This window comes from Neophocaena asiaeorientalis, unplaced genomic scaffold (assembly GCF_003031525.2).
Source record: "Neophocaena asiaeorientalis asiaeorientalis breed wild unplaced genomic scaffold, Neophocaena_asiaeorientalis_V1.1 scaffold124, whole genome shotgun sequence".
Lineage (NCBI taxonomy): Eukaryota > Metazoa > Chordata > Mammalia > Artiodactyla > Phocoenidae > Neophocaena > Neophocaena asiaeorientalis.
Genome location: NW_020174135.1, coordinates 903,378 through 922,201, shown reverse-complemented (window position 1 = coordinate 922,201; position 18,824 = coordinate 903,378). Strand labels below are relative to the sequence as shown.

Sequence of the window (18,824 nt, the reverse complement as noted above, 5' to 3'; positions counted from 1 at the left end):
TTTTCAAGAAAGCAGTTCGTGAAGAAAGCCAAAAGGTGTCTCAACTATGTACCTTTTCAATGACAATGAATGGAGTTCAAGCGCTTCTTGGAGTTTCAATAATTTGCAATACCTTCTAAACATGAACAGTCAGAGCCTGACAGCAGGGTTCAGCCGGGGAGTTCAGGCATGTCTGTGGTACCGGTGAGTTTGCATGTGAACGGTGAGCCTGGGCTGGGTGCCGGGCCTCCGCTGCCCTGTGTGCTTCGGACTATCTTCCCACGGGGGGCAGTTCCTTGGGAATTTCACCCAAACGGTGGTCTCTCTCTGTCTCTCTCCAGACTTCTTTATTTTTGATACGGCTCCACATTTTCCCGGTCATCCTCAAAGCACCACAGACGGTGGTGAAAGGAAAATCAAAACAGAGTTGGTGTCACTCAGAGAGTGTCTAGGAACTGGGAGGTCATGGAGGGTGACTTGTGCATGTCCCAGCCGAGGGGATCTGACCTGTTGACCTGATGAAGTCATCCAGAACCCCTGCCGGAAACGGGGTGTATTATCGGACCCCCTACCCTAAAACAACTCGTGATTCTTTAAGGCCAAATATTTCCTGAGTCAAGTCAGGGTCAGGCACAATTCTCTCCAGGCAGCTGGTAACAACCTCGTGGCTTCTTGTCTTTCACAAGCCCATGACATTTCCTCTTCCTTGAAACACTCTCGGGGTTACCCTGAATCTGCATCTCCCGAATTGCCATTATTAAAATAACTAAGCCCTCTTGTGATGTGCAGCCCAATCAGGGGCAGCAAAGGCAAAGGTCTCCCCTTCCTGCTCCCCCCCCCGCCACCACCCCCCAGCCCCGTGGACACAAGATTCCCGCGCCGCTGGCCTCACCTCATCCGTTGACTCTGGGCCTGGAGAGGTGCCCGCTGACGACACCGGGCGCAAATACCCCGAAGGAGCGCTCTTCTGTCTGACACTTTCCCGGGGTCCTGGGAGATGGGGTACGTCACCAAATGCCCCAAGGTTACGCGGACAAGGTAAGGACGCCGCCCCACGCCCTGGGAGCGTTCAGAGGAAGGTGCCCACACTCTGCCCCCGCCACGTGTCTGATGTCTTGGTTTGTTGCTTGTTTTCTGTTTGGGGCTGGGAGTTATTAACGGTGCGGTATGATGGGGCCGGGGCAGGGGCACCTAAGTGTCCATCGATGGTGAATGGATAAAGAAAACATCTAACTCAACTTTCAAAAAGAAGGAAAGCCTGTCATTTGCAACAATGTGGAACGGCCTCCTTGAGGGCTGGTGCTAAGTGTGATACACCAGACGCAGGCAAACACTGCGAGGTCCTGCCTAGCACCACCACCCTCGGACACGCGCCTTTATGAACACTTCCAGTTGTCCCTAAACCCAAAGGCTGGGCGGAGGTTAGAAACCCTGGCAGCCAGGGGCAGGTAGAGCTTGGGTTTCCTTTACTTCAGTGGTGAGAGGAAGGCCATTTCTTCCTCCAAATCTTGCACAGATGGAAAGACCTGGCAACATCTACTGTAGCTCCTCTGCTATAAGGTAGAGTTACAAAATCCACTACCAGCCTTTTCTTCTCCCATTAGTCTAAGAAAAATCTGAAAGGTACACACACTTTAATCTCTTCCTCCACAGATATGTGTGTATATATAAATATACAGTAATTTCATTTTATATGATACTCTTAATGGAAACACTACTTTTACAAAATGAGCAGACTGATTTCCATTTTTCCAAAATAAGATATTTTATACACCTCATATACATTATTCCGTGTATATATTCTGTATATAAAGTGTTATATACAGAATTCTCCATACAGAATTTTCTGAACATAAAATTATAATATGGTGGTACCTGGTATTATACCCTCTCTTCTGAATTTTCAAGAGAATTTTACATCATTATTGAGAACATCCTATACAGTATCTTGCAGGCTTCCACAGTTTGCAATAAATATACTCAGTATGAACAATTTCATTTTAAGAATTTTGAAGTGATTACCTTCACCTGCTTGAAGTGGTAGAGACAAAAATGAAACTTCAGCAAAAGAATAAACTTCTTCTAGAGCCACTTTTAGTCTTCCTACTTCTGTCATTATTACTATTATCTGTTACTGAAGTATAGTTGATTTACAATATCATGTTAGTTTCAGGTGTACAGCCCAGTAGTACAGTTTTATGTATATTGAGTATAGGCCCCTGTGCTATACAGTAGGTCCTTGTTAGTTATCTATTTTATATACAGTATAGTAGTATGTATATGTTAATCCCAACCTCCTAGTTTATCTCTCCCCCCCTTTCCCCTTTCCCCTTTGGTGATCATAAGTTTGTTTTCTATGTCTGTGACTCTCTTTCTGTTTTGGAAATAAATTCATTTGTATGTTTTTTTTTAGATTCTACGTATAAGCGATATCATATGATGTTTGTCTGGTTACTTCACTTAGTATGATAATCTCTAGGTCCATCCATGTTGCTGCCAATGGCACTATTTTATTCCTTTTTATGGCTGAGTAATAATATTCTAGTGTGTGTGTGTGTGTGTGTGTGTGTGTGTGTGTGTGTGTATATATCACATCTTTATCCATTCATCTGTCAGTGGACATTTAGGTTGCTTCCATCTCTTGGCTATTGTAAATAATGCTGTAATGAACATTGGGGTGTATATATCTTTCCAAATTATGGTTTTCTCCAGATATATGCCCAGGAGTGTGATTGCAGGATCATACGGTAGCTCTATTTTTACTTTTTTAAGGAACCTCCATACCGTTCTCCATATTGGCTGAACAATTACGTTCCCACCAACAGTGTAGGAGGGTTCCCTTTTCTCCACACCCTCTTCAGCATTTGTTTTTTGTAGACTTTTTAATGACGGCCACTCTGACCCCTGTGAGGTGGTATCTCATTGTAGTTTTGATTTGCATTTCTCTAATAATTAGCAATTTTGAGCATCTTTTGATGTGACTTTTGGCCATCTGTATGTCTTCTTTGGAGAAATGTCTATTTAGATCTTCTGCCTATTTTTTTGATTGCGTTGTTCCACTTCCTATGGTATTGTGCCTAGAAAGATTCTCAAGCATTAAAATGAAAGGTAGAAAGACCTTGTCAGCCACAAAGCTGTTGATACTGAACAGCCTTATTGATTCCAAATCCCAACCAACTGTAACGAGACTCCACGGAGTAAAGCTTGTTTCCAGTTTATTTATTCTTTAGCTAACCCTTTGAAACTCTCCATGAGAAGCTATTAATTGCATTTTTTCCCATTTTGATAGAATAGTTGAAACACCTATGGTTCATTACAAAGCAGTAATTGAATGAGTGGTTTAAAGGAAACTATGGACCCTCTAAATACATTGATCTAAATGTACTTCAGCTGGATCCTAAACAGCCAGGAGTTCTTTTTCAAGTTATCGGTTTTCTAGGGTATGGCTGAAGTTGCAGGTGCGGAATAAATGCCACGTATACAGGCACCCACTCACACACATGCACACACACACATTTTTGTGGTTGACTTAAATTCTTCCTTCATAATATGAGAAGCTAGAATAAATGACTGCACAAAAATACATTCATTTTAAATTATGAACTAGCTATAATTAATGTGAGAGCATTGTGTGGTGAATTGAATAAAAACCTTATTCTGTTGGAGTTACATTTTTCTCCTTTATAAGAAATCAAGGCAGCATGAATCTGGAGGGTACTTAATATTTCCTCTTTAAAATATATTTCTATTCAAGGAATGAAACATGATGTTGTAAATCTTGTGTTTTGGTCCACGTTGGGATCTTCCGAATCCAGATATATGTTAGAGGGGGTGGGAGTGAAGATTAATTTTTTTTAACTTCCCATCTTCCATCCCCTAGGTAACCTGTAGAGAGAAAGAATGCATTTCTCTAGAGGGAGAGTTCCATGAGAGCAAAGCAAAGAAAGTATCAGGAAGAAATCATAAGTGCTAAAATTGGCTTATAAAAGATATATTTAAAGGCAGATTTTTACAAGATTCATATTTTATGGTAGCTTTTTTTTTTTTTTAAACTGCATTACGATAGCAGTCTTTGAACTTCTTTTTTGTTCATTGACTCCCTAGAATTTTGTAGAAGTATGTATTCCTTCACACATTTTGTACTGATAGTTCAAAGTTTTAATTATAAGTGTAAATAGTTACAACGGATGCATTTTTGGCATTTAGTATTTACATTTAAAAAACAGAACTGTGACATCACTCTTTCAAATGTATTGAATGGCATTTAAATTCCATGATTCGATACCCAGTCATCCGTTTTTAAAAATACATAAGGAAGCTCTTTTACAATATTAGAAAATTTGCCTTTTTGCTAAAGTATAATTTTCGAGAGGTAAAACAACTCTCGTGAAGATACATAATAAAGATGGGCCAAAAATTTTATTCAACTTATTAAGAGGGAAGATACAGTGAGTCAGATATTGAGATCAGCTCAAAGAGTATTGCAGGACCGAGGTATTTAGAGGCGATTTAACATAGGAATGTTAGGGTAAGACTGCTGGGTTATACACAAAACTGGCTAACAGCCCATAGGACAATAAAGTATATCCTTCAGCGTTGTCAGCTGTTGAGAGTGGTGATCTAGCCGGACACTCAAGGCCCACATGCTATTGTGGCAACAGGCACTGGCCACCAGCTTCATTCACCACAGGGGGGACCTGCAGGGACCGCGTGAGCAGGGGCGCCGCCGGACGGAGGAGGGAAGGCCGGTCAGCCCTGCGCGGCGTCTAGGATGCGCACTACCCTAAGGAGGTGGGCCGGGCTCCGGTGCGATGGGGTGCCAGGGCTCTCAGGGCAGTCCCCACGGGCGGGGGCACACCAACACTTCTTACTAGAAAGCGCTGCGGCTCATGCGCGCTCAGCACAGTCCGGCCAGCGGCGCATGCGCGCACGCACCCGGCCCAGCGCGGTACCCCTCTGCCGCCGCTCTTGCCCTCGCCGCGTGGTGACGTCACCGGTGGCCGACGCGGGAGGACCCGGGCCTCCGAACGCCACCGCCTCCCGCTCGCGCCCTCGCCGCAGGTGACGTCACTGGTCCCCGACAAGCGGGGGGCGGGGCCTCGGGTGCCTCCGCCTCCCGCACCGCACCGTCGCTGTCGGCGTTGTCATCGGGCGCCGACACGTGGTGACGCCATCAGGCCTCGACGCACGGTGAAGGGGCAGGGCGCGCGGGCGGAGCCTCAGCGGGGTCGGAGCTGAGAGGAGAAGGCGGGGAAAGGCGACGAACTGAGGGGGATCGGGGAGGGGCGGGAAGGTGGCGGCCAGAACATGGCTGAACAGATCCCTCTGTACCCGGTGCGCAGCGCCGCGGCGGCGGCCAGCGGCAAACGTGCGGCCTACTTCAGCGCGGCGGGGCCCGGGCCGGGGGCCGAGCGGTCCAGCAGGTAACGACGGTGCCGCCCCACCGTTCCGCCCAGGCGCCCCTCCCCGCCCGGCCCGGTGGGGTCCGCCCAGGGCGGCCGGCTCCGGAGCCCCGCGGGTGCGCCTGACCCGGGGAGGGCGTCCACGGTCCGGGAGGTGCCCGGGCGCTGCCACGACCCTGGTGTGCCCCGGCGACGGGCTGAGCGCAGAGGAGGAAGAGCTTCTGGTTCGGGGGGCTGCTCCCTCAAGTAGCACTGGCACCGCAGGTCGCACGGCACCGATCACGCAGTTGTTAGTTTCCGAGACGCGTACTGTGTCAACAGAGAAATCGCGAAGATGGCAGATACAACTTCCAGTTAGTTTTAGAAATACAAATCTTGTTGGGAATCACTTTCACGAGTGTAAAGAGCAAGTGAAGACATTTCAGTTTGTTTACTAAGTGCACGTTTTACTTGAACGTGTACATACAAAGTACTTTGTGTTGACAAGAATTTTTGCTCTTAAGAATGGGAAACGGAGATTCAGAAAGGTTAAATTGTTACAGTTAGTAAGAGGTAGAATTAAACAGTGCAGACCTTTGATTTAAAATGGAAGTCTCATACCCTAGTTGGTTTTAGTTCCTAACTTATTTCTTACCCAAAGGGAAGAACACTACACTTATAAATGATAGAGTGGTTAGAAAAAGAAACTTATAGGAAGGGGAGATAATGTTTTCAGAGTTGTTAGAATTTTATTCCTGGGCAATTGTAGAAGCAATCAGTCTTTCGTACATAGAGTGAAAAAGTACGGGTTTCAATATCCAGTTGCTTCAGGATTCCAATTTTAGAATCGTTTTTGGTTTGGGTTATTTTAGAGGCTGTAACATGTAGTCAAAAGAGTACATATTATGATGCTACAGAGCTGAATTGAATCTTGGTTCATTTCCGTATTAGCTAGATGTTTGATCTTAGGTAACCATAGGCCCTAATTTCCTCTGCTGTAAAATGGGGTGGGGGGGCAGTATTTTTCCTCACAGAGTTGTTGAGGGTTACAGGAGAAGTTAGTAAGGTGCCCATTTTTAGTGTTTGGCCCTGAAGTGAAGTATCGTTTCCTTTCTTCCCTGATATTACCTGGAAGAGTAATTGCATAGGTAATCTTCTAAGTGGTTGATTTTAGGAGATATGATTTGAAAACGTGCCACCTATTTCACAGTCGGTTTCCATCACAGTTCACATCTGTGAGTTTTTGCCTTATATATTTTAAGGCTCAGTCATTTGGTAAATACACATTCAGGATCTCTGTGTCTTCAGGGTGGATACTTCTTTTATTGTCAGGTAATATTTCTCTTTTTGCCTCTGGAAATTTTTTCTACTCTGGAGTCTACTTTAGTAGACTGGTGTAGCCACATCTGCTTTTTGTGGATAAATGTTTGCATGGTGTTAGCATTCAACCTATCTAAGTTGTTGAATTTGAAGTGAGTTTCTGTTGGGTCGTGTTTCTCCATTATTCAGTCCGTCAATCTCTGTCTTTTGATTGGTATGTTTAGGCCATTACATTTCAGGTAATTATTGATACATTAGAGTTTTTTATTAAGATTTTTTTTTTTTGATGTGGACCATTTTTAAAGTCTGTATTGAATTTGTTACAATATTGCTTCTGTTTTATGTTTTGGTTTTTTGGCCCTGAGACATGTGGGATCTTGGCTCCTGACCAGAGATCGAGCCCATACCCCCCGCATTGGAAGGCAAAGTCTTAACCACTGGGCCACCAAGGAAGCAAGGACGTCCCCGATACATTAGAGTTTAAGTGTGCCACTTTGTTAATCTGTTTTCTGTTTCTTTGGATTCTCATTCTTCTGTTTCTCTTCTTACTTTCCTTTTACTGGAACGCTCTTTTGATATCACTACAGTGTTTTTTGGTGTAGGTCTTTGTATAGTTTTTATAGTGTTTGCTCTGGGTATTACAGTATATGTATGTGACTTATCACCATAGTGTATTGGTATCAGTATTTTACTATGTGGAGTGATTTGTGGAAACTTCATTTTGGTTCCTTTACCTCCCTTTTCCCCCCTGCAATTTAAATATCATGTCCTGAGTATCAGATGGTGTTATACTTTTTGTTTAAATCATCAAATATGGTTTGTAAAACTTATGATAAGGATAGGTTATTGTACGTACCCATATTTTTGCTCTTTTTTGTTCTTCCTTCCTGATGTTCCAGGATTCTCTCTTTGTTCATTTCCTTTCTATTTCAAGACCTTCCTATAGCCCGTCTTGAGATTTCGTCTTAGAAGGTCTTTATTTCTCCTTTATTCCTGAAAGATAGTTTTATTGGATGTAGAATCCCTGGTCACTTCTTTTCTTAGTACTTGGAAGCTCTTGTTCCACTTCCTTCCAGCCTTCATAGTTTCTGCTTAGAAGTCCACTGTCATTCAAATTGGTGTTCCCTGTAGGTAACGCATCATTTATGTCTGGCTGCTTTCACGTTTTGATGTATGTTGGTATGATTTCTTTGGGTTTAACTTGTTTGGTAGTCACTGGGCTTCTTGAATCTGTTGTATTTTGTTTCCCCAAATTTAGGGAGTTTTTAGCCATTATTTCTTCAAGTCCTCTTTCATTTCCACCCCTTTCTCCTCTTCTCTCTGGACTCCAGTGATACAAATGCTGGATCTTTTGTTAGTTTTACATAATTCCTTTAGGCTCTTTTATTTCCCAGTTTCTTTTCTCTGTGTTGTTCAGACTGCGTAAATTCTATTTACTTGTTCTCAAGTTCCCTGATTCTGTCCTCTGTCATTTTCACTCGACTATGGATCCCATCCAGTGGGGCTTTGTTTCTACCATTGTATTTTTAAGTTTTATAATTTCTCTTTGTTTCAAGAGAATTTGAAATTGATCGTTGAAGCATACCTACGTTCAGTGCTTGAAATGCTTGGTACATGATTCCAGTGTCTGAGTTCATCTTAGTTTTGCTGTCACTTGATTGTCTTTTCTAATTCCCACTGTCAGTGTTTTGGTTCTTTGTATGATGGATGGCTTTTGATTGTTTCCTGGATATGTCATCTATTAGGAGGATGTGGGCCCTATTTATATCTTTTATTTTAGCAGATGATCACCCTGTTGAGATTTAGCACATAGGTCCTGGCCTACCTTTGTCGGCTATGGTTCCAATAACAGTTTAATTCTCAGGGTTGTGATTTTTGGCGTGCTTGGTTTATGTGGTGCTACTGGAGCTCTTACTTGTCTCTACTTACGCTGCTGAGGAAAAGAAGGGATTCCCCTAGGCCCAGTGTCTTTTGGTGAGAGGTGGTTGTGTCATCCCATGTGGATGGTGAGGCTGTGTTGGCTGGGCAGTGGCTGTGGACGTGCCCCCTCCATATGTGCCCCCTGACTTTCCTGGTGTGTCTTGGTAGGAGAGGAGACTCAGCACCACTGTGGCCAGGAGGCTTTCTGTGCCCAAATCCTTTTTTCTGGTGCCCCTGGCTGCTCTGGCATCTTGGGGAAGAGGAGAGGCCATGGATAGAAGCCATTTCCTGAGCTAGCTGCTTCAGTCGTGGGGTTGCACTTGTTGGTGCTGCTGGCCGCCCCCCAGCCCGCTGAGAGAGGGGTGCCTCAGGCTCATGGGGACACGGAGGCTTCCTGAGGCCTCTAACCTCTTGTTGTGGCAGGGACCCTACCTGGTGCCACCTGGCTGCCCTCGTGTCCCTGGGTGGGATAGGGGAGTCTCAGGCCCGTGGGGAAGGATGCCAATTCCCATGGCTACTTGTCAATCTTATCTTGCTGGTGGTGGTGGACTCTTGTTCTGCCAGGGGAGTAACGGCCTTCCTGGGCTGCCTTTTCTTGCTAGGTTGGGAGTTAGGCAATGCTGGGCCTGTGTCCTTGCTTTTGTCCGGTGGGGGCATGTAAGACGTCCTGCCACTGTGTTCCTCCAGTTCTGCATCCCAGATCAGCCCAGCTCTCTTCCTCTCACTGCTGCCTTCTTCCCACCCTCGAGAGCTCTCCTGTGGTTGTCTCTTGCTTTACTTCCAAGGTTTACAGTTGTACTTAGGTGAGAGCAGCAGGGAGAAACGGATTGTGACCGGAAGTTGTGCTTCTGCGTTATTTTGTGAAGTTTGGCTTTGGTTGTATTTTATCATGGTAACATTTACGTATGGTTTAAAAAGTTAATTGGTGGTAAAAGGCTTATGATAAGATACTGTGGCCCTCTACCCCTCATCTTCATTCTCCCTTATCCCAGCCTCTCATCCCACAGGCAGTTACTTTGGACTCTTCTAGCTCTTTCTTCTGGCACTTACACATCTCCGTTATTTCAGTGGCGTTATTCCTGACTTTGTCAGCATCTGAAATGACTATCTCTAAAGGCTTCCTTGATCTCAACCCCAGCCAGGATAAAATGGGATGCTCCTGCCAGGCTCCTGTAGGACTCTGTTTCCCCTCATACCACAGATTGCACTTGACTATAACTGCTTCTCTTCTCATTAGACTTTAAATTCCATGAATAGAGTGGCAGTGATGGTCAGATTTTACCCCTGTTACCTGGCCCCATGAGATGCGTAGGGAAATGTTCCCTTCTCTTTTACTTTCTGGAAGACATTGTGTAAAGTTGGTGTTACTTCTTTAAATATTTGCTATTTTCCAGTGAGACCATCTGGACGTGGCGATTTCTTTTTAGGGAGTTTTAATTTAAAATTCTGTTTCTTTAATAGTTATTGAGCTATTCAAATGACCTATTTCCTATTTGGTGAGTTTTGATAGTTTGTGCCCCATGACCAATTGGTTTGTTTCAGGTAAGTTGCCGTATTTATGTGTGTAGAGTTGTTTGTAGTAGTCCGTATATCCCTTTTGATGTTGTTTCATTCAGGTGTTGGTGGTTTGTGCCTTCACTTCTATTTGTTGGTCGTTCCTGCTAGAGGTTTGATCTTTTCAAAGATCCATCTTTATTTTACTTATTTTTTCTATCGTTTTCTTTTTTTCAACTTCATTAATTTCTGCTCTTTATTTTTTCCTTCCTTTGCTTACATTAGGTCTATTTTTCTCTTCCTCTCATTTCTTAAGGTGAGAGCTTGGATTATTGATTAGAGACTTCTTTTTAGTATAAATGTTTAGTGCTGTAAATTTCCCTCTTGGTACTGACTTATCTGTGTCCAACAAATTCTGGTATTTTGATTTTCTCTGAGACATCCTCTTTGACCCATGGATTATTTAGAAGTGTGTTTGGAAAATTTACTGTTATCTTCCTGTTACTAGTATCTAGTGTGATTCCTTTGTGATCAAAGAACACACTTTGTGTGATTTCAGTTATCCTAAATTTGGTGCAGTTTGTGACTGAGGATATGGTCTGCATCGGTAAGAATTCCTGGGGCTCTTGAAAAGAAAGTGTATGGTGCTGTTGTTGGGTGAAATGTTCTGAAATGTGATTAGATCTCGTTAGTTAATGGTGTTGAGTTCTTCTCTCCTTGCTGGTTTACTGTCTAGTTGTTGTATGGGTTGTTGAGGGTGGATAGTTGAAGTCTCTTGAGTGTAATCATGGACTTGTCTATTTCTCCTTTTAGTTTTTTCAATTTTTGCTTCACATATTTTGCAGGTCTGTTGTTTGGTGCATTCGCGTTTGGGATTGCTTTGTGTTCTTGAGGACCTGACACTTTTATCCTTAAGTAATTTCCCTGTCTGTCTCTAGTAATTTTATTACTCTGAAGTTTACTTTTTTTTTTTTTTTTTGCGTTACGCGGGCCTCTCACTGCTGTGGCCTCTCCCGTTGCGGAGCACAGGCTCCGGACGTGCAGGCTCAGCGGCCATGGCTCACGGGCCCAGCCGCTCCACGGCATGTGGGATCTTCCCGGACTGGAGCATGAACCTGTGTCCCCTGCGTCGGCAGGCGGACTCCCAACCACTGCGCCACCAGGGAAGCCCTGCTTTCTTTTGATTTATGTTGGCCTGGCGTATAATTTTCCATCCTTTTAAATTCAACCTACTTATATTTAAAGTGAGTTTCTTTTAGTGTGTGTATGGTTGGTTTATATTTTTTATCCACTCTGCCTATCTGTGTCTTAGAGTTGATGTATTTAGAACATTTACATTCATTGTAGTGATGGTTAGTTAGTGCTTACATCTGCCATTTTACTTTTTGTTTTCTGTGTTTTTTGTTTCTCTGTTTTCTTTTTCCTGATTTCTTGCGGGTTACTTTGAACACTTTTTAGAATTCCATTTTGATTTACTTATGGTGTTTTATGTTGGATCTTCTCTTTGTATAAATACTATTTAGCAGTTCTAGATATTATATTATACATACATAACTCATCACAGTATACTTGTGTTGATATTTTATCAATTTGAGTAAAGTGTATAATTCTTACCTTACATCCTTTTATTCTCCCCTGTTAGTAATGTAATTATGGGCATACCTTGTTTTATTGTGCTTTGCATTATTGTGTTTTTTACAAATTGAAGGTTTGTGGCAATGCCGCATTGTTAGATGATGGTTAGCATTTTTAAGTAATAAAGTATTTTTCAATTAAGGCACGTATTTTTTTTTTTACACATATTGCTGTTGCACACTTAATAGACTACAGTACATTGTAAACGTAACTTTTATAGGCACCAGAAGACCAAAAATTCATGTGACTCACTTTATTGCCATATTTGCTTCATTGCAGTGGTCTGGAACCGAACCCACAATAACTCTGAGGTATGCTTGTGTTTCGTAAAATTATATGTAAATTTTACATATGTAAAAGTACTTAAATATTTCCCTTACATACAATTAGAATTGCACATCAGACAGTGTTATAATTTTTGCTTCATCTCTCAAACATAATTTAGAAAACTCGAGAGGAGAAGGATGGTCTATTATACTGACTCATATTTTTGCTATTTCTGTTGTTCTTTTATTTCCTGATGTACCGAAATTCTTTATTTCATTGTTTCTGTTCTGTTTTAAGAATTCCTTAGCTATACTTTGAGGGTAGGTCTGCTGGAAACAAATCTTTTAGTTTTACTTCATCTGAGGATGTCTCATTTCCCCTTCATTCCTAAAGGATATTTTCACGAGATATACAGTTTGGGGTTGAGCACTTGAAAAATGTTGTGTCACTTCTTTTTGGCCTGCATGATTCTTGATGAGAACTCTGATGTCATTTGAATGACTTTTCCTTTGTAGGTAAGATATCATTTCTCACTACTTTCAAACTCTGTCTTTAGTTTTCAGTAGTTTGATTATTATGGGCCTTAGCATAGATTTCTTTGAGTTTATACTGTTTCAGTTAGTTTCTTGAATCTTTTGTCAAATAGAAGTTTTCAGCCTTTATTTGTTTGAATACTTATGTTTGGGACCTTCTTTTTTCTCTTCTTCTGTTACTCTAGTGACACCTTGTGAGATCTTTTCTTTTAGTCCCATGTGGTCATGAGTTCTGTTCATTTGTTTTAAGTCTGCTTTCTGTTCAGATTGGGTGATTTCTGTTGTTCTGTCTTCAAGTTCATTGATTTTTCCTCTGTTTCCTGCATTGTGCTGCTGAGCCTGTCCATTCAGTTTTTAAGTCTCTGCTATTTTTTTTTCTCGTTTCAAAATTTCCAGTTGATACTAATTTATATTAGCTCTTTCTTTGCTGAGTCGTTCTGTTCTTTTGCATATGCTTCAACATGTTTGTATTGCCTGCTGAAACATTTTTATGATGAATGTTTTAAAACCCTTGTCAGATAATTGCAACATCTGCATCATTTTGATGTTAACATCTCTTGATTCTCTTTTCTCATTCAAGTTGAGGTGTTTTGGGTTTTGGTGTAATGAGTGATTTTTGCTTGTATCCTGGACATTTTGGTGTTATGCTATGGGGCTGTGGACCTTATTTAAGTCTTCTGTTTTATCAGTCTCTTTTAAAAAGAGACTCATGCTGAGAACAGATGCCTATTGTCTGATTATCTCTAAAATATTAGTACGTTTCTTAGTAGAGGCAACACAATTTTTTTTTTTTAGTGTTAGTTTTCTCATTGAGTGTCTACATACAATTTTCTCTGAATCTTAAAAACTTTACAATTATCATGATGATAAAAAAATATTTTACTATTTGTAAAGATGAAACTTTTCCTTTGCTGTGATGGTTTGCAATTGAAAGCTTTTTTAAAGTACAGAATGATTAGTAAGATAGCATTTATCCAAGTACCCAGGCCCAGGATTCCTTGGAATCAGAGACATAGTCTTAAAATTTATAGAATTAATTTCCTTTACGGGGGCTGTAGTTCGCACACGTTTACGGCATTCTTCACACTTGCCAGCATGGAAATGTCTCACTTAATTTTCTAAACTGACAGTGTCAGCATGAAGATAGAGTTGGTGATTGGGATAGCACATTCTGGGCAACTGGAGTGTGTGTCCTGAGCTAACTGGCCTGCTCATCTGTAAATTTCTAGATTGACATTTACATATATTAGATATCGCACCATTAACTCTGATTCAGAAGTTTGTCTCCATTTATGTATAGCATTAGTGTAATTTCTTATTTGAGAAGTTGGTATTCTCATCTCTTACAGAACATTGTGTAAGAGGAGTCAGTAACTCCAAGGTTACTGCATAAACAGTGTGTGGCCGGGGGCCTCAGCTCGAGACCCTTGTCCCTGTTGCTTGTTTTTGCTGCTGATGTCTAGGCATGCTGCTCTGGCGCTGTTCCTTTAATTTTTTTTTTTTTTTAAACTATTCCCTTGTTCATCTCCTCTGCTGCTGTGGGAAGGAAGGAGTTCCAGTTTTTCAGAAGTTCATACAGTTTTGCTGCTCATTAATGACTCATCAGTGACACAGTTGAACTTGGAAGCTCTATTTGATGAAGAAAATATGCACATTTCTCTATAGCATTTTGTGGCTTTGTTTTTCTGCGTTACTTACATGTAGGCAAAGAGGGAGTGTTTATTTTTCTTAAGGTTTAAGCATTAGGCATATTTTAAATGTTTTTCTCCCTTTAATATCAGTTGACTCTCAGAAATGTTTCTCGTCAAAGTGGAAACAATAAGGCTGTTGGCTACTTAAGATAAAAATGTGAGTTTAAGATAGTTATTGTATTGACCTACTTTTACTTAGATACATGTAAATTATTCGTCTTCCAGTACTTGAATGTTTTGTTGAAAGTTCCTAATTTTTTTAAACCTTTGGCAGCAGCTAAGATAGCTGTCTTCAGTTCTTACCGTGGCGGTACTCTTGGGTTCAGTATCATCCATTCTGTCGTCTTTGTTCACATTGTTGTTACTCATTTTAAAAATATGTTTCCAGAATTATACTTAATTGCTGGAAACGTTGATCTTTCTTGAGTGACAAACCAATTAAGTGTGTATGACACCAGGCAACAAAGACACTTAATATTCTCTGCTTATCCTGTCTCTGAAAAATCCATTATTCATCATCTTATTGTTTTTAAATACTGAGGTAAAATTTTCAATACAATAGGAAAATTGCTTTGGAAGTGGAATAAATTGCTTGCCAGTTCAAAGTCTCCATTTCTGAAGTTGAGGTTACTAAACATGATGTTGCTTATATTCATTATCTTTCAGACTCATTGTACTGCTTTTCTAGCATTAAACTTGATAAGATTGTGACTTTTGCTAAAAAACAACACAACGGCTAAAAGAGCTTAATGAAAAAGACTAAAAATCTCATTTTGTATACTATGTTATAATATATTTAAGTGGTGTTTTGAATTTTAATTGCATTTTGTATAAATATTCATTTTCTAGTTGACTGTTTTAAAAGAAGTAATCTACACAGAAGTAAGAAAAAAGGAATTTTTGAGAGGAAAAATATTAGTTCTGTTTTAGATTTTATGTAATTTTTTGCCTGAACCATCTCAGATGATAGGTCGCTTGCTGTAGGGATGTTCAGTGATGGTATCAGTAGTAATTGGAGTTGTTTGTAGAAGATTACATGGAGAGATTAAAACGAGTATCCCTTTGATCAGTGGAGTAAGGTGTTCAAAAGAGAGCTGAAAATAGTGACTGCTACTTCTCCTGACATATGCTTTCAGCCAGAGGCCTTCTGCTCTCTTGCTTTTAGTGATGATGTGGTATTCCATCATGTATTAAAAGCAACTCTAATCATTGATAATGAGGTTTTTCCAGGCTTTTGGGGTGCACAGCACGGTGATCATTATCTTTGTAGATATATCTTGTATATATTTGTAATTTTATGAGATAATAGAACCTGTGCGTTAAAGTTTAATTGCATTACCAAAAAAAAAGGCTTTCGATGCATCTTCACAAATTAGTCTCCAAAAGGTTGTTCACATTCTTACCAGCAATAAGAGTCCCTGGTTATCCGAGGCTGTTGGCCATGCCAGATGTTAAGAATTATTTTTTCAGTTGTTTTAATTTGCATGTTTTAAACGTCCTTTTTGAAAACAAAAGTTGTTCCCAGGCTTAAAGCCTTCCACTGCCTTCCCCTCCTTCCACTTTGAATTCGCATTATGCTCTTCCTTTTGGCCTTCCAGTCTGTGGGGCTCGGCTCGCTCCCTCCAGCCACGCTGGCTGTCTGCCCTCCTGCAGCCCTCCAGGCTCTGCAGCCCCTTCTAGGTCTTCCTAGACCTTGGTGTGCTTGGCTGCTTTTCATCCAGGTGTCGCTTCTTGAGACTCAGGCTCCTGGACAATCTGAGGAAGACCCCTCCTGTCACTTCTGGTCTCATCATCCCCTTTATTGTCTTCCTAGCACTTTCCCCTTTGAAAATAGTTTACGTCTTGTTTTTGTCCTGTTAGTACCTAAGCTGTGTATGAGCAGGGGCTTCGTGTGCCTCTTTGCTTCTGTACCCGCAGGGACAGCGCTAGCACGTAGTAGACGCTCAAGTGTTTGTCGTAAGGTCCTAATGTGGTGGAGTGTAATTTTCTAAGTATAGCTGTATTTCTTCCTTTGTGAATTGTCTTTGTTCATTTGTCATTCAAAGTGTTTGCTTTTTTATTGATTTGTGAGAACTGCTTATAAAGAATCATTTTTTCTGTCATGTGCTGCATATTTTCCCCATTTTCTCATTTGCTTTAAAGTTTTCTTCTTTGATGATGCAGAATACGGACCTCCAGAGTGCCTGGCCATAGTAAGGACTCAGTAAACTTTAGCCATCCATTTTCCCGGGCTCCTTCGTCTAAGACGCCTGCAGGAGTTCTTTTTCATTCTGGTTTATTGTCTGATTGACAAGCCTGTTCCCCAAATGATGGATCTCTTGAGTAAACTTGCCCCGTGCGTAAGGGTGCAGCACACTGACTGTGGCAGCCAGCAGGAGCACGAGGAGAAAGGGCCCCGTGCTAAGTGCAGGGAAAGCCGTGTTGCAGGAATTAGCTCGGCGCGCTGAGGGTGTGGGTAGTGATGAGGGGATATCCGTCTTCCAGTGGTTACTTGGCTGCGGGGGAGCAGGGTATCATCAACAATAATTACAGAAATCTGTTCTTTTTAAAAGAATTGTGGTAAAGTATGCGTAACATAAGAAATACCATCTTAACCGTTTTTAAGTGCACAGTAAATGGCGTTAAGTACGTTACCGTTGTTGTGTAACCGCCACCGCCATCTACCCACAGAACTTCCATCTTCCCAAACTGAAACTCTGTGCCCCTTAGACACTGACTTCCACCCTCCCCCACTGCCCGCTTACCTCTGTCTTCCTCCTGTCTCTGGAGTTGGCTACTCTTGGGACCTCATGTAAGTGGAGTCATTCAGTATTTGTCTTCTCGTGTCCGGCTTATTTCACTGAGCATAATGTCCTAAAGGTTCTCGTTGTAGCTTGTATCAATTTTCTTCCTTTTCATGGCTGAATGATAGATATCCCATTGTATGTATGGTCCGCGTTTGTCTATGGACATTTGAGTTTTTGTTCTTTCTTATAGTATGGTTTTCTGTGTTAATTGTCTAAACCTGGGAATTAAATGAATATACGTGACGTGCCTAGATTACTGCCTGAGAGTCTGGTTGCCTAGTTGGGTGGGAAGGGGGCTGCAGTGTAAGGATCCAGATGTTTCTTTCAGAGCTTTCAGTCGGTTCTTATTTCAGCGTCCCTTCAAAGCGCTCCCAGAGGCACCCGGCGCTGCCGGTCTTCAGCCCTGCTAGGGTCCTGAGGTTCCAATCCCTTGGTTCTCTGGTGTCTTCACTGCTGGCTTCAGACTCCATTTTCATGGTTCTGCTTAGTTGTTTACCATCCATACATCTGCTTTCCCCAGCTTCTTACATTTTGTTATCTCCTCTTTTGTTTTCTGTTCTTGTAGATTTACGCTTTTTAAAAAAAGCAATATTTTGCATATTGAAAGTAGATTGTGTATTTAATCTTCCATGAAAGATTAAACATGAAACATTTTAATCTTGAAACATGAAACATGAAACATTTTTTCATTTTACATGTATCTGTCTGATTCATTCTTCTCTTTCAGAAGACTGGTTTTCTGGGTTTCTTACTCTACGTACTGGCATAGACCTCCAACAGCTCGTATCACAGGAGATAGTAGCTTTAGTTATCGAGGGAGACTGCCGCCTTTTTCTCAGCTCCAGTCGCAGAATTTTCCTGGACAGCTGTGGCTTAGCTTGGTTGGCTGCCTGTCCCCGACCAACCAACAGGAGGGTTTGAGGTCCCAGGCAGCTTACACAGCAGTCCTTCCTGGGTGGTGGGCGGAGTGGGCCAGGTTCTTAAAGAGGAGCTGGTGAGGCCAAAGAATAAATTCCCTTCCACTGCTGACCTCCCAGCTCCTGCCTGCCCTTGGCAGGCCAGCTCCATTTATAGCAGCTGCCTGTGTCATATTTCAGAGACCTCAGACTGAAAATGAATAAAAGCAGACTCAAGATTCTCCCTCTGCTGCCAGAAGCCTGCTTCTGCTAGTGTTTTCTGTCCTACTGAGCGGCACTGCCATCCTTCTTCCCGTACAGGCCGGTCATCCTTAGGCCCTTGTGTCCTCTGAGTTCATAGGCAAACATCACCTGTCTGTGTGCTCTAGCTCTTAAATGCCCTGAATCTACCCACTTCTCTCCTTTTTCCTCCAGCTCCTTTGTTCAAGCACTGTCTGTCTCTGTCCTGGACTCTTGCAGCGGCCTCCTAATTGGCTCCAGCTCTGCCTCGACCAGTTCTCCAGGGCAGCCAGAGTGCAGAGCGAATCTCATGTTTGCCTCTCACCTGAAATGGTTGTCTTTCCTGTGATTTGCAAGGGCCTCCACTGCCAAGTTCCTTCTGCCTTTCTGGGCTCGCAAGAGGCCCTGATCTTACGTCTGCACGGGCCACCCCTGCTGCCCCTCTTATCTTCCGACCTGCGTCCAGCTAAATTGAATTTTCCGTACGAGAGGGGAGCAGCCTCGGCCATAGCTCATTGGTGGTGTAAGGGCCCGTGTGACACCAAGGTGCTCTCCTTCCCTTAAATGATTAAATGTTCCAGCCCCAGTCTGATAAGGCTGAGGTAAACTGCTTCTCGTGTTTTTGGTATCTGTCATAGCTCTCATATTGGTGGGAGTTTAAATTTGCAGTTTGGCAATATGT

At 42.2% G+C, this 18,824-nt stretch overlaps 1 protein-coding gene across 5 annotated transcripts in view; it reads left to right on the top strand.

Annotated features, from left to right (window-relative positions):
- The first annotated feature begins 5,237 nt into the window (after positions 1-5,237).
- The window catches only part of ATP9B (ATPase phospholipid transporting 9B), a 215,676-nt gene continuing 202,089 nt past the window's right edge, over positions 5,238-18,824 (top strand). For 4 of the 5 annotated variants that reach the window (XM_024754795.1, XM_024754798.1, XM_024754797.1 and 1 more), the window contains exon 1: positions 5,238-5,402. In XM_024754795.1, the coding sequence (XP_024610563.1) occupies positions 5,287-5,402 (116 nt within the window). In that variant the 5' untranslated portion in view covers positions 5,238-5,286. The remainder of the gene's footprint in view (positions 5,403-18,824) is intronic. The other variant, XM_024754799.1, reaches the window with a different exon arrangement.